This window comes from Ranitomeya imitator, chromosome 2, assembly GCF_032444005.1.
Source record: "Ranitomeya imitator isolate aRanImi1 chromosome 2, aRanImi1.pri, whole genome shotgun sequence".
Taxonomy (NCBI): domain Eukaryota; kingdom Metazoa; phylum Chordata; class Amphibia; order Anura; family Dendrobatidae; genus Ranitomeya; species Ranitomeya imitator.
This window is the reverse complement of record NC_091283.1, coordinates 511,314,191-511,340,868: the sequence shown is the minus strand read 5'-3', so window position 1 is coordinate 511,340,868 and position 26,678 is coordinate 511,314,191. Positions and strand designations below refer to the sequence as shown.

Genomic DNA, 26,678 nt, shown 5'->3' with positions numbered 1-26,678 from the left:
CCGACGCTCACAGCCAGTGCAGGAGGAGTGCAGAGAAGCTGAGCGCCGGGGACAGACAGCGGTAGGTAAGTATGTAGTGTTTGTTTTTTTTACTTTTACGCTGGTAACCAGGGTAAACATCGGGTTACTAAGCGCGGCCCTGCGCTTAGTAACCCGATGTTTACCCTGGTTACCAGTGAAGACATCGCTGGATCGGTGTCACACACGCCGATCCAGCGATGTCTGCAGGGAGTCCAGCGACGAAATAAAGTTCTGGACTTTCCTCAGCGACCAACGATCTCCCAGCAGGGGCCTAATCGTTGGTCGCTGTCACACAGAACGATTTCCTTAACGATATCGTTGCTACGTCACAAAAAGCATCGATATCGTTATGTGTGAAGGTACCTTTATTGTATCAAAAATTACAATTATTCCAGGAAACAAACAAGTCACTACTGCAAGTGAACAAACTATTCAGAGATAACATCCAGCGTGGACACTCCTTTAATTAATCATACCACAATAGCAGTAACCAACCTAATGAAAAGAGAAAGGGCTGATTTCACCAAAACAAGATGACTTGCTGCGGAGTGTAGGAGTATTCCTCCGATATCCAAATCGTCCATTGTAACCAATTGGAGGGCGGACACTAGACAGAAAGCTGCTGTGACCGCAGATCAATGACCCGCAGTGTCCTGACAATAGAAATGGAGATCAGAATGAGAAGTGAAGAGACAGATAATCACAAGTTATTCGTGTAATTTACAGATGGTCATATAAAGGGTGAGAAAAAAAATGAACTAAACAACATTGTATAGACCAGAGCTATTTATTACCGCTACAAAAGTATTATTTAGTAACTGCCTGTACTTTCACAAACTGTCTTAAAAATTAAACTTCACTCATCGGCAAATAAGGATCTGTTCATACTGTGATTTTTTGCAGCATTTTTTTTCCCCATGAAAAATGCAGCGTTGGTAAGTTAAACGCTTCATACATTGTGCGTTTTTTATGCAGTTTTTTTCAAGTGTTTTTGCTACAATCAATTGAATGCAGCATAAAGTGTGGAAAGAGCTCCCTTGTAGCATTTAAAAAAAAAAAAAAAACAGGTGATAAAAAAACGCATGTACGGTGAGAATGAGATTTTAGAAATCTCATCTATTTCATAGGTGTAAAATATTGAGCTTTACAGCATGGAACTGCAATTTTTTTACCATTTCATCCAATTAGGATTTTTTTTAGCCATTTCTCAATACATCATTTAGTAAAATGAATGGTGTCAATCAAAACTACAATTTGTCCCTGCAGCCTTCACACTTCTGCCAGGTGTAACTGTGAAGGTTGCAGGCCATTTGTGGCCGCTGATAGCCAGCAATGTTTCTTATCCTTCAGAAATAAACATGCACACCTATAGAAAGCCTGTCATTACATATATGGTATATAGTATGTATAAGTATAGTATTATATGAAACGGTAATAAGATTTTTTTTTTTTACATGTCAGGCTGCCGTCACACTATCAGTATTTGGTCAGTATTTTACATCAGTATTTGTAAGCCAAAACCAGGAGTGGGTGATAAATACAGAAGTGGTGTATATGTTTCTATTATACTTTTTCTCTAATTGTTCCACTCCTGCTTTTGGCTTACAAATACTGATGTAAAATACTGACCAAATACTGCTAGTGTGACGGCAGCCTCAGTCTGAAATGTCCCTTGCATCATAAAAAAAACATAAAAATAGAATGATAAAATAGTGCACAATACTTGCAGTCATATGAGCAGTCCCGTCTGAGGGGTCCTGCAGTCCCACCTGGCTTGATTGATGCCCCTCTGGTGAGAGTATGTCATTACAAGTCAGCTGTAGCCACTAGTGATGAACGAGTATACTTGTTGCTTGGGTGGTCTCCGAGTAGTTGTGACTGCTCGGAGATTTCGTTTTTGTTGACGCAGCTGCATTATTTATGACTGTCTAGTAACTGCAAATCATGCAGCTGCAGCAAGGAAAACGAAATCTCCAAGCAGTCAAATACTCGGAGACCACCCGAGCAGCAAGTATATTCGATCTTCAATAGTAGCCACATCTGACAGATGTCCAGTGCACAGGTAAACCCAAGGCACTACATATGCAAATAACATAACATTGGTGCAACCTGTGCAGTCTCACAAGGGCCCAAGATTTTAGGGGGCCCAGGTTGCAATATGATGGGATATTGAACTGCAAAGAGCCCACATATTGTTCTTGCACAGGGGGTCTCTGCTGTCTGTCCACTCCTGCACCCGATGCTGCTGAAGCAGGCTTGTAATGATGCACCCTGGTCTGGATGTATATCAAGTCAGGAGGGGCATGTGACTACACGACTCCTCAAGGACAGAGACTGCCTACATAACTATTGACAAGTAGTTTGCAATACTTTTTTTCTTTACACTAGAAATGAAATTTTAGAAAAAGATTTTATCTAGCTTTCGATAATTTCCTGTATAGCGAAATAGCAGCAATTTAGAGGCAAGCATATGTGATGACAGGTTCTCTTTAGGGTCGCAGGCGGACATTTGACACTGACGACAGCATCAAAGTGCACGGACTGACCGGCAGCTGTCCTGATTGCAGCATAGAAATATAAGCGGTAAGCCGACGGCCAGTCCAAGCATTGCGATGTGATCGCCATCCGTGTTATAAGGCCGTCTGACTGAGCACTTAAAGTGATCAAACACACTAGAAGAAGGTTGTCCAACATAACAAATTTCAGCAGGAGCAGCTGACTATCTATTGTGTATGTAGATGTTCTGGCTCTCACCTAACAGCAGATATTATGGGGGCAAAGAAAGTGGGCATTGGTTTTCAGCATGTACAATCTTGTTCTTACTGGGGAAGAGGGGTGTAGCCACCAGAAGTACTTGACATGGTCTTTTCCCCTCGCCCGATTAACAATAAATTTGTATGGGGAGGTCAGAAGGAATAGCTCCTGAGCAAACGAGCCATCAGCAGTATGCATCATGCACTAAACACCCTTATCTAGCCTATGGCTCTTTTCTTGTAGCCCTACAGCTGGAGGTCCCTTTTGGATGCCCTATTGATCAATCTCATCATCTCTGGAAAGTTGTGACCCTACTGATGATCTTTTTTTCTGAGCTCCCCCTCCTAAAAAACACTACTATCATATTCACCTGCTCCGCTCCAGTTTCTCTTATTTAAGTAAATTTTCTCTTTTCCCCAGATGCTGTTATAGTCCACAATCCAACCTTCTGCTGAGGTTCCTCCATGATCCTGTTATTGAAGATAAAGATATGAGAAAAAAAATTCAATTTTATCACTAGGATATGCTATCAGTAGTGATGAGCGAGTGTACTCGTTGCTCGAGTTTTCCCGAGCACGCTCAGGTGACCTCCGAGTATTTGTTATTGCTCAGAGATATAGTTTTCATCACCTCAGCTGCAGGATTTACAGCTTCCAGATAAGCTGAATACATGTGGGAATTCCCTAACAAACAGGCATTCCTCACATGTATTCAGCGTATCTGGAAGCCGTAAATCATGCAACTGAGGCGATGAAAACTGTATCTCCGAGCAATAACAAATACTCAGAGGTCACCCGAGCGTGCTCAGGAAAACCCGAGCAACGAGTACACTCGCTCATCACTAGCTATCAGTTTACACTCACTGACAGAAGTTATGTCGCTTATACATGTTATGCGAATAAAAGCTTATAACCTGACGTTAAATTCATCCATTGGTTGTATAAATTATTCTTTTGAAAGCTGAAACCCTCCGAAATGTGGTTTAGGTTAAGAAAATAAATTGGCATCAATGCAGAAATATTGATCAGTTAATGGACACAGAATGGTCAGATTTCGGCAAGACAAAAGTTTTGTCGCCCACAGAAAGTAATGTGATATTCAAACAAATAATTAACTTAAAATACAAATCTATGTTGCATAACATTGGTGAATGAAGTTGTGGTGCTATTAGAGTCATATTTAATATTTTGTGGGACTTCCATGAGCTTGAAGGACTGCATCCATGCGGTTCAACAAGGATTCATACAATTTATTAATGAAGTCATCAGGAATAGCAAAGAATGCAGTCTTACATGCCTCCTAGAGTTCATCTAGATTCTTTGGTTTTGTCTTCCAATCTTCCTCTTTCATCCTACCCCAAACATGCTCAATGATGTTTATGTCTGGTGACTGGGCTGGCCAGTCCTTGAGCACCTTGATCTTTTTTGCCTGGATGAACTTTGTTTTAGAGATGAATGTATGAGATGGAGCACCATCCTGCTGCAGAATTTGACCCCTTTTATGATTTGGAATATAAGAGGTAGCTAATACTTCTTGATATTTTAGGCTATTGATATTGCCTTCCACCTTGCAAATGTTTCACACACCCCCATACTGAATGTAACCCCAGACCATGATCTTTCCACCACCAAATTTAACTGTTTTCTGGGTGTATTTTGGATCCATACGGGCTCCAGTAGGTCTCCTGCAGTATTTGCGGCAGCTGTGATGTAATTCTACTGAAGATTCATCAGAGAAATCCACCTTCTGCCACTTTTCCAGCGTCCATCTGTTTAGCAGGCTGTGGGACTTTGCAAATGCCACACGGTTTTTTTATTTGCCTTTTGTTTAGTGCTGGCTTCTGGGCACTGATACGACCATGGAGGCCATTTTGAGACACAATCCTACAAACTGTTCTAGTTGACACAGGGACTTGAGGTGACCAGGCCTGTTGGAGCGCTGCTGTAGTGGAAGATGGGCTTGCTTTGGATTTTCTAACCAACAAACGTTCCTACTGCACAGTTGTCTTGCGGGGTTTGCCAGACCTGGGCTTGTCAAACACATCTCCAGTCTCTTCAAATCTTTTTTTCTTGGTACTTGACGCTGAGACACATTAAAAGTGCCAGTCACCTCTGCAGTGGATCTGGTCTTCAACCTCTTGATAATACAGGCTTTGGTCGCAGGGTGGATTTTTGGCATGTTGTCAGAGCTCAAGTGAAGGTCTGGGGTGCTGGGTTTCTTTTTATACACACACACTAATTAACCGATCATTTACTGAGCACAGGTGAGGATATAAACTAGGATTGGGTGCATTATACGACCAGGCGACAAAACTTTTGTCTTGCCAAAATCTGACCATTCTGTGTCCATTAATTGATCAATATTTCTGCATTGATGCCAATTTATTTTCTTAACCTAAACTACATTTTGGAGGGTTTCAGCTTTCAAAAGAATAATTTATACAACCAATGTATGAATTTAACATCACTTTATAAGCTTTTATTTAAATAACATGGATAAGCGACATAACTTCTGTCAGGGAGTGTATGATCAGTGTGGCCGATCTTTGGGAACCCTATTGATCAGAAAACTGAAGATGCCACATTGCTGATTTAGCACTGCATCATCTTCTGATTTTCTGTGCACAGCCAGAGCCTGAATCCTTACAGGAAAACCTAAGTGCGGACACAGTGCTTTCCATTGGATGGTGCTGTGATTCGTTTTCCTGCATATGAGATGGTGGGGGCACTGTGGTGTTGGAAAAACACTAAGGACAAGCTCACAACAGCGCATAAAAAATATTGTCTGTTTTTCATCCAGAAAAAATATATACGGTAATTTTTTCCTCCATATGGTGGAGCGTGTCTTCCTTACGTCCGTTTTGACATTCATTTCCTACATTTCTATAGAAATAAAGGCACAATACAGTTTTTTATATAATCATGGCAATGAATTTGTTAAAAACCGATGTCACACAGATGGTGCCTATATTCCATCAGGTTCTTTTTCGCATCCATTGAAATCTACGGGCTGATGAAACTGGCGCCTGCTGTTTTTTTTTCCACACAGACTACTGGTCCATGAGAAAAACACGATTGGTTAAAGGGCCACTGTCACCCCCCTCCAGCCGTTATAAACTAAAAGAGCCACCTTGTGCAGCAGTAATGCTGCATTCTAACAAGGTGGCTCTTTTAGTTTTAGGTTCAAGTATACCCCAAATAAAGCGTTTTTATACTTAGCCACAATTCCTGTCTCTAGCCAGGGAGGCGGGTCCTCACTCCCCAGCTCTAACCGCTCCTCTGCCGTCACTCCAATCTTCCTGCGCCGCCCCCTCAGCGCTGTGTACGTTTCAAAACCGGCGCCTGCGCAGTGTACTGCTGTGCTGCGCAGACGCAGTAAGCTCTGGCCGTCTGACGTCCCAGCCAGGCTTGCAGACTGCGCCTGCGCGGGCATTGCGGCCAGCCACCTTTGGAATCCCCTCCCCGCACTGTGTTATGCATTATGCTGAAGGGGCGGCGCTGAAAGCGCCGTTGTGTGCTAAAATAAAAGGACCTGTATGAGAAGGGCAGGGTACCTCAGACCAATTGATAAAAAATAAAATATATCTAATATTGGAGAACATACATATATGAAATGTCAAATAATAAAAGTTCTCTTATTATACTTTAAAAAATGTCTGGTATAAAATATATTAAATAATTAAAAGTGAATGTAAACCACTATTATTAAATTATTAGATGGAATATGAAATTATACATAATTATTTCATAAAAAAAACAGGTGCACATATAAAGAAGGAGGTACATATATATATATATATATATATATATATATATATATATATATATATATATATATATATATATATATATACACGTGTATAAGAAATTCACATGTGTGAAACCAAAACTAATAAAAAAATCATTGGGAAAGAGCAAAATAAATCCTCCTAAAAGCAAAGTGCAACCACATGAAAAGGGAAACACTTACACATAAACCAGCCACAAATACCAACCAGTATGACGCACCACTGCCCCCGCACAAACCACTGCAACGCATGTTTCGCTGCCGCTTCGTCATGCGAATTTCTTATACACATATATAAATTTTATATATATATATATATGTGCACCCCTGTTTTTTACTAAATAATTATGGGTCATTTCATATTCTACCTAATAATTTAATATTAGTGGTTTACATTCACTTTTAATTATTTAATATATTTTATACCAGCCATTACTTAAAGTATAATAAGATAACTTTTATTATTTGACATTTACTCCACATACAGGTCCTATTATTATTTTTTATTATAATTTTTGCATTTTTATTTTTTATCTCTTTCAATAAAATTCCTTGTTTTTATTATATTGCTTTATTTTATTTTTTTACTATGCATTGTTGTGTCATTTTTGTCTGATATGCTAATAAAATTATATAACTTTTACATGTTTGAATATTCCTTTGGGTCTACATATTTGATTTATATTCATTAATTTTATACTTATTAGATATATTTTTGGCATTTCTTTTCTATATAGGATTTTATTTTTTTCTGACCAATCAAAGCCTAGCAATATGCCATCACTTTATAAGTTGGGAATAGCCTTCTAAATTAATCCTCATAGAAAATAAGACATCAGCATACATAATTTACAGCAATTTGTTGAGGAAGAATCCTGTAATGCAAAGTGTGAAATCTGCAGTAAATCCTCAGCACACATACAGCAGAATCTGCAGCAAAATCTGCACAATTTACAGCTGTGACAAATCCACAACAAAAATTCTACAGCAGAAATGTCTCCTTTGGACGTACCATAAAAGAGTGACATTCACCATATAACTGAGGAAGGGGAAATTATGTATTATTGAAATACATGGACAGTCGGGTGTGAAAGAGAACTCCGTTGTATTTTAACTCCTCAATAGAGGTTATCCTAGTGGGGAATCGTCCTCTATGAAGATGACATGACTTCAGTAACCATATACCGTATTTAGCATCCGTCTTCCACTGTAACTGGGGCTAATATACCAGCCCCATTTATAAGATAAATCTTTTATGACCTTATAGGGGGCACAATATGTGAAATATTATAAAAAATACATAAATAAAATAAAAATCAAAATACGGTCCGTTTCTTACGGCCGTGATATGCAGAAAAGTTCCTGAACAGTGATCCGTATTCAATGCGAGGATGCGTTTGTCTTTTTTTTCTCCAAAAACTATCCATGTGGCATCCGTACGGCGAGATTTTCTCGCCGGCTTGCAAAATGGACATATAATGGATCCATAGGCTCAAATACAGTTATATGAAAAAGTTTGGGCACCCCTATTTGCCAGCTGACGGAATAGTACGTCAGCTGGCAGATCCCCTGCTTTGAGGTGGGCTCCGGCGGTGAGCCCACCTCAAAGCCGCGACATGTCAGCTGTTTTGTACAGCTGACATGTGCATGCAATGAGCGCGAGCGGAATCGCGATCCGCCCGCGCCCATTAACTAGTTAAATGCCGCCGTCAAGCATTTAACCGTCACATGATCGGGGGTCAGCAGTGCATCGCCATAACAACCAGAGGTCTCCTTGAGACCTCTATGGTTGTTGATGGCCGATTGCTTTGAGCGCCACCCTGTGGTCGGCGTTCAAAGCAACCCTGCATTTCTGCTACATAGAGGTGATCTGTACTTCACCTCTATGTAGCAGAGCCGATCGAGTTATGCATGCTTCTAGTCTCCTATGGAGGCTATTGAAGCATGCCAAAATTAAAAAAAAAAAGTGATTAAAAATATAAAAAAAAAAAAAAATATATAAAAGTTCAAATCACCCCCCTTTCGCCCCAATCAAAATAAAACAATTAAAAAAAAATCAAACATAAACATATTTGGTATCGCCGCATTCAGAATCACCCGATCTATCAATAAAAACAAAGGATTAACCTGACCGCTAAATGACGTAGCGAGAAAAAAAATCAAAACGCCAAAATTACGTTTTTTTGGTCGCCGCGACATTGCATTAAAATGCAATAACGGGCGATCAAAAGAACGTATCCACACCAAAATGGTATCATTAAAAACGCCAGCTCGGCACGCAAAAAATAAGCCCTCACCTGACCCCAGATCACGAAAATTGGAGACGCTACGGGTATCGGAAAATCGCGCATTTTTTTTTTTTTTTTTAGCAAAATTTGGAATTTTTTTTCACCACTTAGATAAAAAATAACCTAGACATGTTTGGTGTCTATGAACTCGTAATGACCTGGAGAATCATAATGGCAGGATAGTTTTAGCATTTAGTGAACCTAGCAAAAAAGCCAAACAAAAGTGTGAGATTGCACTTTTTTTGCAATTTCATCACACTTGGAATTTTTTTCCCGTTTTCTGTTACATGGCATGGTAAAATCAATGGTATCTTTCAAAAGTACATCTCGTCCCGCAAAAAATAAGCCCTCACATGGCCATATTGACGGAAAAACAAAAAAGTTATGGCTCTGGGAAGGAGGGGAGCAAAAAACGAAAATGAAAAAGCGGAAAAAGCTCCGGGGGTGAAGGGGTTAAAGGGAACCTGTCACCCCGAAAATCGCGGGGGAGGTAAGCCCACCGGCATCAGGGGCTTATCTACAGCATTCTGTAATGCTGTAGATAAGCCCCCGATGTTACCTGAAAGAGGAGAAAAAGACGTTATATTATACTCACCCAGGGGCGTTCCCGCTGCTGGTCAGGTCGGATGGGCGTCTCTGGTCCGCTGCGGCGCCTCCCATCTTCATTACAAGACGTCCTCTTCTGATCTTCAGCCACGGCTCCGGCGCAGACGTACGTATATATATTTAATACAGAGCTAGATAGCATAAAAGCCGGTAATTCAATTGTCGTCTTTTGCTAACTCCTTACCAAACCCGACAGGATATGAGACATGGTTTACATACAGTAAACCATTTCATATCCCTTATATTTTTACATATTCCTCACTAATAATGTTAGTATTTTGTGTGTGCAAAATTTGGGAGCTCTAGGTGCTAAGATAAAGGGTTAAATCATGGAAAAAACTGTCACGGGCTCCGGCGCAATTTTCTCCGCCAGAGTGGGAAAGCCAGTGACTGAGGGCAGAAATTAATAGCCTAAAGAGACGGACCATGGTTATTGCGTAAGATGCGCCTAATCTGGCACTTAGCCGCTCTCGTCCCACTCCCCTGTAGCCAGGGCTGCCACTAGGAATTTCAGGGCCCCATACTGGCAAAATTTTCAGGGCCCCTTAAGACTCCGCCCAGGCTCCACCCCAGCCCCGCCTCCACCCCTCGAACTGTCAACAGCCCCACCGCTGTCTCTTGCCAAAACTCCACTTCTCACAAATCACACATTAACAGTTCCCATTACCAGATCAAACACATAGCCAGCAGCTTTTGTTTTGGCCAAAAGGTTTTTTTAAATTTGAGACGACAACAAGGTAGACTCTTTTGGCCGAGCCCTACTCTACTCTAATCTATTAAACATTTGTTAAAATATGCAATACAATTTAGGTGTATTTTTATTTATTTTTCAATTGACCAATAATACCACATACAAGGGACAAATACCACAACACCATGACCAGACACCATATTATCACCACATAGTGACCTATAATACTATCTACAAGGAACAAATACCGCCACACCATGTGCAGACCACATATTACCACCACAGTGACTGAACAATATCACATACAAGGGACAAATACCACCGCAGCATGTCCAGACCACATATTACCATCACATGGTGACCAACTACATACAAGGAACAAATACCAACACAACATGAACAGACCACATATTACCACCACACAGTGACCGAATAATAGCACATACAAGGAACAAACACCGCTACACCATGGCCGGACAACATATTACCACCACATTGTGACTGAATAGTACAATACTGATCATTAATAAAAAAAAAAATACTATCACCATAAGTGCCATTATACACAGGAGATCTGTACTTAGTATGCAGTGTGTGTACAGGTAATACAGTGGTCGCCGATGCCATTATACACAGGAGCTCTTCATATAGTGTCAGTGTACATGTAATACAGCGATCACTAGTGACATTATACACAGGAGCTCTGTATATAGTGTATAGTGTACATGTAATACAGCGATCACTAGTGACATTATACACAGGAGCTCTGTATATAGTGTATAGTGTACAGATAATATAGTGATCACTAGTGACATTATACACAGGAGCTCTGTATATAGGGTACAGTGTACATGTAATACAGCAATCACTAGTGACATTATACAAAGGAGCTCTGTATATAGTGTATAGTGTACAGATAGTATAGTGATCACCAGTGACATTATACACAGGAGCACTGTATACAGTATACAGTGTATGGTGTCAGTGTACAGGTAACATACTCACCAGTGACGTCTCTAGCTAAAGTCCTTCATCTTTGCGTTTCTTTTTAATCCAGCGCAGACCGCTATCACTTCTTTCTGCCAGGACTCGTCTCATCTGCATAAAATAACACAGTTATCTAGAGCACCGCTTCCAGAGCACATTCCCCATTTTTTCCCTTTCTTCTACACTACACATCTGACTACAGACGTTCACCCACCATTAATATATAATTGGTTATTATGCAACCCACCATTCCAAATATAAATTATAATCCGCCACTGTGCCCCCACTATCTGTATATAGCCACTTTCCTCATTTAATATATAAATTAATTAGCACCTGTATTCTTCCAATTTATTACCAGTTACTTTATCCTCAACGAACCCACTATGTACCTCCCGCTCTAACCCTTACCCCAATTCATTATAGTTACATGCCCCTTCTGCCTCAATTCATTGCCACGTCTTCTCTCTCTCCCACCCTCTATTCATTATCAATTGATCTTCCCCACCCTCAAAATTCATTATTTGCTCTCCCCACCTTCAATACATCATTTGCTCTTCCCACCCCCAAGTTCAATTCAATTGCTGTCCACGTCCCTCACACTCACTTCATGTGCAGTCCCCATCACCCCCACTTCATCATTTAGTCCCCTATCATCATTTAGTCCCCTATCCCCCCCGTCACTTCATCTGCAGTCCCCCTTACTTCATCATTTGCAGCCCCCTATCATTTCATCATGTGCAGAACCCCCTCAAACACACTTCATCATCTGCAGTCCCTATCACTCCCACATCATTACCTATCCCCATCCCCCCCACATCATTTGCAATTCCCATCACCCCCACATAATTTGCAGTCGCCATCTCCCACATCATCATTTGCAGTCCCCATCACCCCCACATCATTTGCAGTCCCCATCACCCCCACATCATCATTTGCAGTCCCCCCACATCATTTGCAGTCCCCATCACCCCCCATCATCATCTGCAGTCCCCATCACCCCCACATCGTTTGCAGTCCCCCAACATCATTTGCAGTCCCCATCACCCCCACATCATCATTTGCAGTCTCCATCACCCCCACATCATTTGCAGTTCCCATCACCCCCACATCATTTGCAGTCCCCATCACCCCCACATCATTTGCAGTCCCCATCACCCCCACATCATCATTTGCAGTCCCCCAACATCATTTGCAGTCCCCATCACCCCCACATCATCATTTGCAGTCTCCATCACCCCCACATCATTTGCAGTCTCCATCACCCCCACATCATTTGCAGTTCCCATCACCCCCACATCATCATTTGCAGTCCCCCCACATCATTTGCAGTTGCCATCACCCCCACATCATCATTTGCAGTCCCCATCACCCCCACATCATCATTTGCAGTCCCCCAACATCATTTGCAGTCCCCATCACCCCCACATCATCATTTGCAGTCCCCCAACATCATTTGCAGTCCCCATCACCCCCACATCATCATTTGCAGTCTCCATCACCCCCACATCATTTGCAGTCCCCATCACCCCCACATCATTTGCAGTCCCCATCACCCCCACATCATCATTTGCAGTCCCCCAACATCATTTGCAGTCCCCATCACCCCCACATCATTTGCAGTCCCCCAACATCATTTGCAGTCCCCATCACCCCCACATCATCATTTGCAGTCTCCATCACCCCACATCATTTGCAGTCTCCATCACCCCCACATCATTTGCAGTTCCCATCACCCCCACATCATTTGCAGTCCCCATCACCCCCACATCATTTGCAGTCCCCCTCACCCCCACATCATCATTTGCAGTCCCCCAACATCATTTGCAGTCCCCATCACCCCCACATCATCATTTGCAGTCTCCATCACCCCCACATCATTTGCAGTCCCCATCACCCCCACATCATTTGCAGTCCCCATCACCCCCACATCATCATTTGCAGTCCCCCAACATCATTTGCAGTCCCCATCACCCCCACATCATCATTTGCAGTCCCCCAACATCATTTGCAGTCCCCATCACCCCCACATCATCATTTGCAGTCTCCATCACCCCCACATCATTTGCAGTCTCCATCACCCCCACATCATTTGCAGTTCCCATCACCCCCACATCATTTGCAGTTCCCATCACCTCCACATCATTTGCAGTCCCCATCACCCCACATCATCATTTGCAGTCCCCCAACATCATTTGCAGTCCCCATCCCCCCACACATCATCATTTGCAGTCCCCATCACCCCCACATCATTTGCAGTCCCCCAACATCATTTGCAGTCCCCATCACCCCCACATCATTTGCAGTCCCCATCACCCCCACATCATCATTTGCAGTCCCCATCACCCCCACATCATCATTTGCAGTCCCCATCATTCATCCCCACATCATTTGCAGTTCCCATCACCCCCACATCATCATTTGCAGTCCCCCCACATCATTTGCAGTCCCCCCACATCATTTGCAGTCCCCATCACCCCCACATCATCATTTGCAGTCCCCTATCCCCCCTTCACTTCATCTGCAGTCCCCCTTACTTCATTTGCAGCCCCAATCATTTCATGTGTAGTACCCCCTCAAATACACTTTATCATTTGCAGCCCCCTATTATTTCATCATGTACAGTACTCCCTAAAACACACCCCATCATCTGCAGTCTCACTCCCCCCCACCTCACCTATTAAAAAAACAAAAATGTTTTTTATACTTACCTCAGTCGTTCCCGGGGCGTCTAGTGTTTCCAGCAGTGAAGCAGCAGCTAGAATGTATGGGCTGCTGAGAGGACCTGACAGGAGCCCCTACATTCTAGCACATTCACTACTGAGACGGCTAGAATGTATGGGCTGTAGTCAGGACCTGCAGGGAGCCCATACATTCTAGCCACAGCCGAGCAGGAGCTGTGCAGCCGACTAGGTGAGACGGCCGTGCACAGCTCCAAAAAGGCTCCCGGGCCCCAGCGCCGCAGTGCACAGTATTTTACTGCATGATGGGGCCCGATCAGTAGAAGCACAACAGTGGGGCCCCGGATCTGCGGGCCCTTCTGTGTACTGCTGCTGACCGGGCCCCATACAGCAGTAATGGCTGTAATGCCCTGATGGCGGCCCTGCCTGTAGCGGTGGGATATGGGGTAATAAGGGGTTAATGTCACCTTGCTATTGTAAGGTGACATTAAGCCTGGTTAATAATGGAGAGATGTCAATAAGACACCTATCCATTGTTAATCCAACATTAGTAAAGGGTTAAAAATACACACAATTAAGAATAAAGTATTTTAATGAAATAAACACATAGGTGTTACGCCACCTAATACGCCGCCTAATACTACCTTTCCGGCCGGCGCGCTCCCGACGCTCCTCCTCGTCTGGATTCTCTGGTGCTCGTCCCTTCGGCGGTCCGCGCATGCGCAGACGCGCTCCTCTCACCGCTGGGGCTTCTGGGAGGTCGTGACCCAGTGGCTCCACCCCCAATATGGTGGTGCCGTCAGGTATTTCTTCCCTGTGTCTTCCCAGGTAAGACGCCTTAGTGTCTGTTATGATCTGGTGGCCTTGGAGCAGCACGAGACGTACTCTGGAGAAGGTGGTCCCTGTACTGACCGCAAACCCTGAACCTAGCAGCGCAACTAGAAGTAGCCGTGGGGGGTACCTAACACTCCCTAGACCCCTCGGCACAGCCTAAGATCTAACTACCCCTAAAGACAGAAACAGGAAACCTATCTTGCCTCAGAGAAAATCCCCAAAGGATAGATAGCCCCCCACAAATATTGAGTGTGAGAGGAGAGGGAAATAACATACGCAGATATGAAATCAGATTTTAGCATAGGAGGCCATACTAGCTAAAAAGAAAGAATAGAAAAGAGTACTATGCGGTCAGTATAAAAACACTAGAAAATATCCACCGCAGAAAATACGGATCACCACATCTGACTAAAGACATGGGGGGTATATCTGCATCTCCAGAGAAATAGCTAGGCTGCAAAAAATCCTTCACAGACCAAGCTGGACAAGACAAAAACATGAAAATGCACAGAGCTATAAGGTCCACAGCAGGTGGACAGCAAAAACAAAGCCAGGACTTATCTTTGTAGAAAAACACAGCAAACTGGAGAGACCAGCAGGGAAGTGAATTCTTCAAGAACAATGGACAACTGGCACTGACTAAAGGATCCAGCAAAGCTATATACCCCAGTCAGTTTTGCAATTAGTAGATACACCTGTCCACTCCTGCAGTCCAGGCACAACTGCATTACCCTCTACAACCACCGGAGGGAGCCCAAAAGCTGAATTCACAACAAGTGTCTATGGTCGTCGCTAGTTTTGGCTGGCGCTTCTTTAGGTTCCTTGGCTCCCTGTCTCTGTTCTCTCCGCTGTGACTCCGCTTTGGTTTCAGGTCGTCCCTGCCGGTCTTGTGTCTCTGCCGTCCCAGCCAGTCCTGTGTCTCTGCCGTCCTAGCCACTCCTCTGCCGTTTCTGTCTCCTCTGAGGTCCTCACTTCATCTCGTCTTCTCCTCTTCCTTAGTCCAGTCCTTGGTCGCCCCTTTGGCTCCGACATTTGCGGCTTCATCCTCCTTGGGCCTGTTCCAAACACCCCCTGTATAGGGGGTGGCTCTATCTGGTCCACTTGTCCTCGGAGGCTCTGTAGCCGTGACCCAGAGGGTCCACTTCTTGGGTTTCTCTCACTGAATCTTAATAGTGTTTTATTATCTTTATTGTACGCTCAATCCAACTGAAGACCTTCGTTCTCCTGTAAAAAAAAAGGAAAATAAAAAAGCAACAATATCTCATACCTGTCCGCTGTACAGTCATGTCCCACGATGTAAATCCATCTGAAGGGGTTAAATACAGTTACAACCAGGAGCAGTGCTAATGCAGCCGCTCCCGGCTGTAAAGACTGGGGAATGAATGAAATTAAGGTAACGTAGCTTCGGTGACTAGCGGTGCTGTCACCGAAGCTGCGCCCCCTGGTTACATAAACTCATATGAACTGTAGCGTGGGAAAATATTCAGATAAATTCGTGAGGGCGGAGGGCACCACTAAATATATAACTGTTGGGGGTCACCGTGGACTTGGAAACTTAGCAACTAAACCCATAGAGAAAGATCAAGTCCATACAGAAGGGAGCACCACAACCATATATAAAAAATACAAAATCTTTTATTAGTAAGCTTTTTACAAAAAGAATTCAACACACAAAAAGATACATCACACAGAAAAACGGATAAAAACATTAAAAGTGCAACAACAGCACAAATCTTGTACACAAGTCATATCCTAATATAATAATGTAGGAAAAGAGTGACAACCCACATAGTAACATAGTAACATAGTTAGTAAGGCCGAAAAAAGACATTTGTCCATCCAGTTCAGCCTATATTCCATCATAATAAATCCCCAGATCTACGTCCTTCTACAGAACCTAATAATTGTATGATACAATATTGTTCTGCTCCAGGAAGACATCCAGGCCTCTCTTGAACCCCTCGACTGAGTTCGCCATCACCACCTCCTCAGGCAAGCAATTCCAGATTCTCACTGCCCTAACAGTAAAGAATCCTCTTCTATGTTGGTGGAAAAACCTTCTCTCCTCCAGACGCAAAGAATGCCCCCTTGTGCCCGTCACCTTCCTTGGTATAAACAGATCCTCAGCGAGATATTTGTATCTCCCCAACTACTTTTACATTTTTTTTGTAAAAAGCTATTTTGTATTTTTTATATATGGTTGTGGTGCTCCCTTCTGCGTTGGAAAATATTCAGAAAAATTAAACTCTTCATCAGGAACAATATCATCACCCCGCAATCACAGGTCATGATAGAGTAAAAAAAAGGGTATAAAAAGGTGGATTAACTCTGCACTGCTTGAAAGATAGAAGTCCAAATGGAAATTCAGATGAAAAAGTGGCTTTATTCAACGCGTTTCGGAGTACTATGACTCTTCATCAGGAGTCACAAAAGTATATCCTTTTATACATTTGTGGTTTCCTGATGGTCATAGTACTCCGAAATGTATTGAATAAAGCCATTTTTTCATCTGAATATCTATTTGGACTACTATCTTTCAAGGAGCGCAGAGTTAATCCACCTTTTTATCCCTTTTTTTTTTTTTTTTACTCTGGCTAGTCACGAGGAGACCGGTGGATCTGCAGAAGCTAATATTTCTATAGAGGTACCTTCACACTAAACGATATCGCTAGCGATCTGTGACGTTGCAGCGTCCTGGCTAGCGATATCGTTCAGTTTGACACGCAGCAGCGATCAGAATCCTGCTGTGATGTCGTTGGTCGGGGCTAGAATGCCAGAACTTTATTTGGTCGCTGGCTCTCCCGCTGATATCGCTGAATCGGCGTGTGTGACGCCGATTCAGCGATGTCTTCGCTGGTAACCAGGGTAAACATCGGGTTACTAAGCGCAGGGCCGCGCTTAGTAGCCCGATGTTTACCCTGGTTACCATCCTAAAAGTAAAAAAAACAAACACTACATACTTACCTTCCGCTGTCGGTCCCCGGCGCTGTGCTTTCTTGCACTCACTGTGAGCACAGCGGCCGGAAAGCACAGCGGTGACGTCACCGCTCTGCTTTCCGGCCGCTGTGCTCACAGCCAGTACAGAGAAGCAGAGCGCCGGGGACAGACAGCGGAAGGTAAGTATGAAGCGTTTGTTTTTTTTACTTTTAGGATGGTAACCAGGGTAAACATCGGGTTACTAAGCGCGGCCCTGCACTTAGTAACCCGATGTTTACCCTGGTTACCCAGGGGCTTCGGATCGTTGGTCGCTGGAGAGCTGTCTGTGTGACAGCGACCAAACAGCGACGCTGCAGCGATTGACATCGTTGTCGGTATCGCTGCAGCGTCGCTTAGTGTGAAGGTACCTTAAGCCTGTGTTTGGGCTCTATCTGGAGAGTAAAATCTGATTAGAGATATCTCTTAATACCAAGATAAGACCCTACTGTGCTTTTACTTTCCTTCCAGCTTTTTCTTAGGTCATGATAGTTGGCATGGCAGCTGGAGGCGAAGTCATGATTTTGGAATATGTTGCCCTGTGGAGCCCTACCATAAGCATAGTCTAACCTACCTAAAAAGACAATACACCGCACAGATACTGTACCAGACGGAGCCTAAAGTGACTCCTTCTGTCACATTAGGGTTAAATTTCATTATAGAGAAGGGCTCCATCAAGGGGTTCATCTGAATCACATTTTTGTTGGGATTTAATTTTAGACAGAAACCTCAATGTAAGTGCTCAGTGTAGAGCACAGGATAAATGTGATCCAAGCTTTAAAACCGATCAAAAAATATTATGTACCATAAAATTCTACCAATAGAAACGTCGACTCATCCTGCAGAAAACATCATTGCCCAAATATTAGTTTTCGACCACAGGTAGGGTATCACTGTATTGGGGAGAAATTACGTAACAAATTGTAATGTTCCAGTTTCTCCAATTACTCATTGGGAAAATAGCAAAATTCGGACTAATGCAAAATTTTATATCCAATTGTTATTAAGTTTTGTGAAGCACCTGTGGGTTCAAAATATTCAACACATCCCCAGATTCTTTGAAGTGTACAATTTTAAAAATGTGGTCACTTGTGGGGACTTCTGCTCTTTTAGCACACTTTTGCAAATGCGACATGGTGTCTGCAATGTGTTCAAGCAAAAGTTGAGCTTTTATGCCATGTTCACACGTTGTGTTTTTTTTTAATGCAAATTTAAATCTGCGTTTTATAGTACCAGCAAAGGCTATGAGGCTATGTGCACACGGTGCTGAATTGCCTGCGGATCCGCAGCGGATTGGCCGCAGTTTTCCATCAGGTTTACAGTACCATGTAAACCTATGGAAAACCAAATCCGCAGTGCACATGCTGCAGAAAATACAGCGCGGAAACGCTGCGTTGTATTTTCCGCAGCATGTCAATTCTTTGTGTGGATTCCGAAGCGTTTTACACCTGCTCCTCAATAGGATCCGTAGGTGTAAAACCACAGGTGAAATCCGCGGTAAAGCCGCAGGTAAAACGCACTGCGTTTTACCTGCGGATTTTTCAAAAACTGTGCGGAAAAATCCGCACATGAATTCGCAACGTGGGCACATAGCCTGAGAGTTCAGAAATCTCATGTACACATTGTTTTTTTTTCCTGACTGATTGGAAAAACTGCTGCGTTTTTGAAAATTGCAGCATGTCAATTCTTTCAGCGTCTTTTAACCCATAAAAAGCAATAAGTGCAAAAACGTAGCAAAAAAAATCGGCATGCACAAGGGAAAACAAAAACGCAGCAAACGCAGCAAAACTTGCTTTTTTTGCAGCAGCTTTGAGCAAGTTTTGCTTGCAGAAAATAAAAAAACACACCGCAAAAACGCAACGTGTGAACATAAGAATTAAAACTCCCCTTCCACGATCGGCCATGTGTTCTGACAGTAGTTTTTAACCAAATATGAGATATCGGATACAAAGTTGGGGGGTCCATTCTCCTGTTACCTCCCTGTGAAAATGAAACATTTAGGGCTAAAACAGTATTTTAACCCCTTCATGACCCAGCCTATTTTGACCTTAAAGACCTTGCCGTTTTTTGCAATTCTGACCAGTGTCCCTTTATGAGGTAATAACTCAGGAACGCTTCAACGGATCCTAGCGGTTCTGAGATTGTTTTTTCGTGACATATTGGGCTTCATGTTAGTGGTAAATTTAGGTCAATAAATTCTGCGTTTATTTGTGATAAAAACGGAAATTTGGCGAAAATTTTGAAAATTTCGCAATTTTCACATTTTGAATTTTTATTCTGTTAAACCAGAGAGTTATGTGACACAAAATAGTTAATAAATAACATTTCCCACATGTATACTTTACATCAGCACAATTTTGGAAACAAAATTTTTTTTTTGCTAGGAAGTTATAAGGGTTAAAATTTGACCAGCGATTTCTCATTTTTACAACGAAATTTACAAAACCATTTTTTTTAGGGACCACCTCACATTTGAAGTCAGTTTGAGGGGTCTATATGGCTGAAAATACCCAAAAGTGACACCATTCTAAAAACTGCACCCCTCAAGGTACTCAAAACCACATTCCAGAAGTTTATTAACCCTTCAGGTACTTCACAGCAGCAGAAGCAACATGGAAGGAAAAAAATGAACATTTAACTTTTTAGTCACAAAAATTATCTTTTAGCAACAATTTATTTATTTTCCCAATGGTAAAAGGAGAAACTGAACCACGAAAGTTGTTGTCCAATTTGTCCTGAGTACACTGATACCTCATATGTTGGGGTAAACCACTGTTTGGGCGCACGGCAGGGCTTGGAAGGGAAGGAGCGCCATTTGACTTTTTGAATCAAAAATTGGCTCCACTCTTTAGCGGACACCATGTCACGTTTGGAGAGCCCCCGTGTGCCTAAAAATTGGAGCTCCCCCACAAGTGACCCCATTTTGGAAACTAGACGCCCCAAGGAACTTATCTAGATGCATAGTGAGCACTTTGAACCCCCAGGTGCTTCACAAATTGATCCGTAAAAATGAAAAAGTACTTTTTTTTCACAAAAAAATTCTTTTAGCCTCAATTTTTTCATTTTCACATGGGCAACAGGATAAAATGGATCCTAAAATTTGTTGGGCAATTTCTCCTGAGTACACCAATACCTCACATGTGGGGGTAAACCACTGTTTGGGCACATGGTAAGGCTCGGAAGGGAAGGAGCGCCATTTGACTTTTTGAATGAAAAATTATCTCCATCGTTAGTGGACACCATGTCGCGTTTGGAGAGACCCTGTGTGCCTAAACATTGGAGCTCCCCCACAAGTGACCCCATTTTGGAAACTAGACCCCCAAGGAACTTATCTAGATGCCTAGTGAGCACTTTAAACCCCCAGGTGCTTCACAAATTGATCTGTAAAAATTTTCACAAAAAAATTCTTTTCGCCTCAATTTTTTCATTTTCACATGGCCAATAGGATAAAATGGATCATAAAATTTGTTGGGCAATTTCTCCCGAGTACGCCGATACCTCATATGTGGGGGTAAACCACTGTTTGGGCACACGGCAGGGCTCGGAAGGGAAGGCGCGCCATTTGACTTTTTGAATGGAAAATTAGCTCCAATTGTTAGCGGACACCATGTCGCGTTTGGAGAGCCCCTGTGTGCCTAAACATTGGAGCTCCCCCACAAGTGACCCCATTTTGGAAACTAGACCCCCCAAGGAACTTATCTAGATGCATATTGAGCACTTTAAACCCCCAGGTGCTTCACAGAAGTTTATAACGCAGAGCCATGAAAATAAAAAATAATTTTTCTTTCCTCAAAAATGATTTTTTAGCCTGGAATTTCCTATTTTGCCAAGGGTAATAGGAGAAATTGGACCCCAAATGTTCTTGTCCAGTTTGTCCTGAGTATGCTGATACCCCATATGTGGGGGTAAACCACTGTTTGGGCGCACGGCAGGGCTCGGAAGGGAAGGCACGCCATTTGGCTTTTTAAATGGAAAATTAGCTCCAATCATTAGCGGACACCATGTCACGTTTGGAGAGCCCCTGTATGCCTAAACATTGGAGATCCCCCACAAATGACCCCATTTTGGAAACTAGACCCCCAAAGGAACTAATCTAGATGTGTGGTGAGGACTTTGAACCCCCAAGTGCTTCACAGAAGTTTATAACGCAGAGCCATGAAAAAAAAAAAATTATTTTCTCAAAAATTATCTTTTAGCCCGCTATTTTTTATTTTCCCAAGGGTAACAGGAGAAATTTGACCCCAAAAGTTGTTGTCCAGTTTCTCCTGAGTACGCTGATACCCCATATGTGGGGGTAAACCACTGTTTGGGCACATGCCAGGGCTCGGAAGTGAAGTAGTGACGTTTTGAAATGCAGACTTTGATGGAATGCTCTGTGGGCGTCACGTTGCGTTTGCAGAGCCCCTGATGTGGCTAAACAGTAGAAACCCCCCACAAGTGACCCCATTTTGGAAACTAGACCCCGAAAGGAACTTATCTAGATGTGTGGTGAGGACTTTGAACCCCCAAGTGCTTCACAGAAGTTTATAACGCAGAGCCATGAAAATAAAAAATAAAAATTATTTTCTCAAAAATGATCTTTTAGCCTGCAATTTTTTATTTTCCCAAGGGTAACAGGAGAAATTTCACCCCAAAAGTTGTTGTCCAGTTTCTCCTGAGTACACCGATACCCCATGTGTGGGGGTAAACCACTGTTTAGGCACACGCCGGGGCTCGGAAGTGAAGTAGTGACGTTTTGAAATGCAGACTTTGATGGAATGCTCTGCGGGCGTCACTTTGCGTTTGCAGAGCCCCTGACGTGGCTAAACAGTAGAAACCCCCCACAAGTGACCCCATTTTAGAAACTAGACCCCCCAAGGAACTTATCTAGATATGTGGTGAGCACTTTGAACCCCCAAGTGCTTCACAGACGTTTACAACGCAGAGCCGTGAAAATAAAAAATAATTTTTCTTTCCTCAAAAATGATGTTTTAGCAAGCATTTTTTTATTTTCACAAGGGTAACAGGAGAAATTGGACCCCAGTAATTGTTGCGCAGTTTATCCTGAGTATGCTGGTATCCCATATGTGGGGGTAAACCACTGTTTGGCCACACGTCGGGGCTCGGAATTGAGGGAGCACCATTTGACTTTTTGAATACAAGATTGGCTGGAATCAATGGTGGCGCCATGTTGCGTTTGGAGACCCCTGATGTGCCTAAACAGTGGAAACCCCTCAATTCTACCTCCAACACTAACCCCCCCACACCCGTAACCCTAATCCCAACTGTAGCCATAACCCTGTACCCATAATCACAACCCTAACCCCAACCCCAACCCTAAGGCTATGTGCCCACGTTGCGGATTCGTGTGAATTTTTCAGCATCATTTTTGAAAAATCCGCGGGTAAAAGGCACTGCGTTTTACCTGCGGATTTTCCGCGGATTTCCAGTGTTTTTTGTGCGGATTTCATCTGCGGATTCCGCACGGTATTTTCCGCACCATGGGCACAGCGGATTTGGTTTTCCATAGGTTTACTTGGTACTGTAAACCTGATGGAACACTGCTGCGAATCCGCAGCGGCCAATCCGCTGCGGATCCGCAGCCAAATCCGCACCGTGTGCACATGGCCTAATTCTAAAGGTATGTGCACACGCTGCGGAAAACGCTACGGATCCGCAGCAGTTTCCCATGAGTTTACAGTTCAATGTAAACCTATGGGAAACAAAAATCGCTGTACACATGCTGCAGAAAAACTGCACGGAAACGCAGCGGTTTACATTCCGCAGCATGTCACTTCTTTCTGCGGATTCCGCAGCGGTTTTACAACTGCTCCAATAGAAAACCGCAGTTGTAAAACCGCAGTGAAATGCGCAGAAAAAACATGGTAAATCCGCCATAAATCCGCAGCGGTTTAGCACTGCGGATTTATCAAATCCGCAGCGGAAAAATCCGCAGAGGACCGGAATACGTGTGCACATACCAAAACCCTAACCCTAGCCCTAACCCTAGCTCTAACCCTAACCCTAACCCTACCCCTACCCCTAGCCCTAACCCTAGCCCTAACCCTAACCCTACCCCTAACCCTATTCTAACATTAGTGGAAAAAAAAAAAATTCTATATTTTTTTATTGTCCCTACCTATGGGGGTGACAAAGGGGGGGGGGGTCATTTATCATTTTTTTATTTTGATCACTGGGATAGATTATATCTCAGTGATCAAAATGCACTTTGAACGAATCTGCCGGCCGGCAGATTCGGCGGGCGCACTGCGCATGCGCCCGCCATTTTGGAAGATGGCGGCGCCCAGGGAGAAGACGGACGGACCCCGGCAGGATCGGTAAGTATGATGGGGTGGGGGGGGGAGCACGGGGGGGGATCGGAGCATGGGGGGGTGGATCGGAACGCGGGAGGGCTGGAACGGAGCACAGGGGGGTGGAACGGAGCACGGGGGGGTGGAACGGAGCACGGGGGGGGGGTGGAACGGAGCACGGGGGGGTGGAACGGAGCCCGGGGGGGTGGATCGGAGTGCGGGGGGGGGGGGGGGTTATTGGAGCACGGGGGGGGGGGGTGATTGGAGCACGGGGGTGAGCGGACAAGAGCACGGGGGGGAGCGGAGCACAGGACGGAGGGGAGCGGGGCAGTGTACCGGGCAGATCGGAGGGCTGGGGGGGCGATCGGTGGGGTGGGGGCACATTAGTGTTTCCAGCCATGGCCGATGATTTTGCAGCATCGGCCATGGCTGGATTGTAATATTTCACCCGTTATAATAGGTGAAATATTACAAATCGCTCTGATTGGCAGTTTCACTTTCAACAGCCAATCAGAGCGATCGTAGCCACGGGGGGGTGAAGCCACCCCCCCTGGGCTAAACTACCACTCCCCCTGTCCCTGCAGATCGGGTGAAATTGGAGTTAACCCTTTCACCCGATCTGCAGGGACGCGATCTTTCCATGACGCCACATAGGCGTCATCGGTCGGATTGGCACCGACTTTCATGACGCCTACGTGGCGTCATGGGTTGGGAAGGGGTTAATGGAAAAAAATTGTAATCCTTCATTTTTTTCATTTCACTTTGTGCTTTTTTCACCAGGAGGGCTATCACATTTCCTAACAGCAGTTTTGAAATATTTGAAGGGTGCAGTTTCTGAACTGTATTTGTTGGGGAGGGGGTTTCTACTATATAGGCCCCTCAAAGACACTTGAAAATGAAATGGGTCAGTAAAACAAACAATAGTGTTTGTCATTTTCCTTAAAAAATAATACCCATTTATGTTTGTTATTTTTAACAAAATGATGCTTTGGCACAGTAGGCGGATAATGTTCTTAACTAGTTTCTCTGGTCTGAGTACCAATGCGTAACATGGAGGCTCCCTGACTTTAATGCAGGCTCGCACGCTGAGCCCGCACATGATAGCTGGAGGGGGCTCAGGCTTCGGAGAGGGTCCTGCCAATCATTTTGCTCAATGTTAATAAGAGCCATGGATGAGGGACCTCCTCTGAGGATCACAGCTGCAGACCGTCTCCTGACCATAGGGGTGGAGGTGGAGTTACTTTAAGGCCTCTTCCCAAATGTGGATGTCAGGGTCCCTGTAATTCCCACGTGGTAAGAGAACATGCTCTGTAAGGCTACTTTCACACTAGCGTCGGATTCGGCCCGTCGCAGTGCGTCGGGCCGAGATTCCAACGCTAGCGTTTGTTGTGCCGCACAACGGGTGCAGTGGATGCATTTCTCCGGCGCATCCGCTGCTCCATTGTAAGGTGCGGGGAGGTGGGGGCGGAGTTCCGGCCGCGCATGCGCGGTCAGAAAAAGCGGTCCGTCGGCTGCAAAAAACGTTACATTTAACGTTTTTTTGCTCCCGGCAGTCCGCCACAACACGGCGCAACCGTCGCAAGACGGTTGCGACGTGTGTCAATACGTCGCAATGCGTCGGTAATGTAACTCTATGGGGCAAAAACGCATCCTGCAAACAACTTTGCAGGATGCGTTTTTTCCCCTAAACGACGCATTGCGACGTAATAAAAAAAACGCCAGTGTGAAAGTAGCCTTATGTGCAGTAAGCAGTGTGCTGCTGCTCTCTGGTATCTGCCAGTATAGCTAGCATCTACAGATCTCTGCACATGAGCAGAGAGGGCAGCTCCATCTCACACAAAGCTGCCGAGGTATCCTTTCTACCTGACCGGTCTTCTTCAGCAGTGCTTGGATGGAGGGGCTCCAGAAATACGACAGGGTGTTGGGGTCCAGCTGAGCGTTATATGGAGGGATAACCCCCCACAGACAGGGCAGGCTTCTGCCACGCGCCAGGCTGGCCACTGCATTGCCATCCAGTATGAAACCCTTCTCGCGGCTCTCCCGACATTGCTTCTCAGGGGTCGGAAACTGGCTCAAGTTTATGAGCCCCGACGGCGGGAGCGCCATTGCGTCTGCAGCAGGAGAAGAGCGCAGGGTGACGTCACAGTGAGGCGTTCTACACAGCGCGAGCGGCGGCCGGCTCCGCGCAGATCTTCCTAGTGCCAGACAGTAAGCAGCCAATCAGACTGCAGCTGGAAGTGAAAGCGACCATCTGATTGGATGTGTAGTTATCGCATAGTACAGTGCTGGGCGACGTATTGCTACGTCATGTACATTTGCATGCTGGGGGTTATTATAGTTCCACAGGTGAAACCCACTCAACATGCAAATGTAGACAGACTCATAGTAATATAACACAGAGAGTGAATAAGGTGCCACAGATTGTAGCAAACCCCTCAGTGTGCGCCAGCGAGTTTTCACACAATTTACTGTGCCAAAGTCAGACGGTGAGTCCCAAAATCTGTCTCCCATGTGCGGAAAGTGCTGGATTTTACCATTTTCACCTCAGATGTTTGGATTTTTCTTCATGGTGTAAAGGTGGATCTTTGTGAATCCATCCTAAGGATTTGTGAACACGGCCTCGTAGTCAGGCAGATTCCACCTGAAAAAGCCCTAAAAACAGCATAGAAACGACCGTATGCACAGCAACGGAAAAGGACGTCTTTTCTCACTTATTTAAACCACTTCAGGCTTCAAAAGGAATGAAGTGGCTAAAAGCAGTGAGCGC

At 44.2% G+C, this 26,678-nt stretch overlaps 1 protein-coding gene across 1 annotated transcript; it reads right to left on the bottom strand.

Moving 5' to 3' along the window:
* Nucleotides 1-488: 488 nt before the first annotated feature.
* Nucleotides 489-26,017, bottom strand: SPMAP1 (sperm microtubule associated protein 1). Its single transcript, XM_069754901.1, has 3 exons — nucleotides 25,775-26,017; nucleotides 3,146-3,245; nucleotides 489-674 (listed from the first exon to the last, which is right to left on the bottom strand). Exons 1-3 carry the CDS (start codon nucleotides 26,015-26,017, stop codon nucleotides 517-519), a joined length of 501 nt encoding a protein of 166 aa, XP_069611002.1. The 3' UTR covers nucleotides 489-516.
* Between the last annotated feature and the right edge of the window lie 661 nt (nucleotides 26,018-26,678).

What these genes read in the sequence shown, in the direction of transcription:
- SPMAP1 (XM_069754901.1), bottom strand. Translation starts at nt 26,017, where the DNA reads ATGGCGCTCCCGCCGTCGGGGCTCATAAACTTGAGCCAGTTTCCGACC. An exon ending in TGCTGAAGAAGACCGGTCAG is followed by an intron (nt 3,246 to 25,774) that starts GTAGAAAGGATA and finishes CTTCAATAACAG; the next exon opens with GATCATGGAGGAACCTCAGC. An exon ending in GAGAAACTGGAGCGGAGCAG is followed by an intron (nt 675 to 3,145) that starts GTGAATATGATA and finishes TTCTATTGTCAG; the next exon opens with GACACTGCGGGTCATTGATC.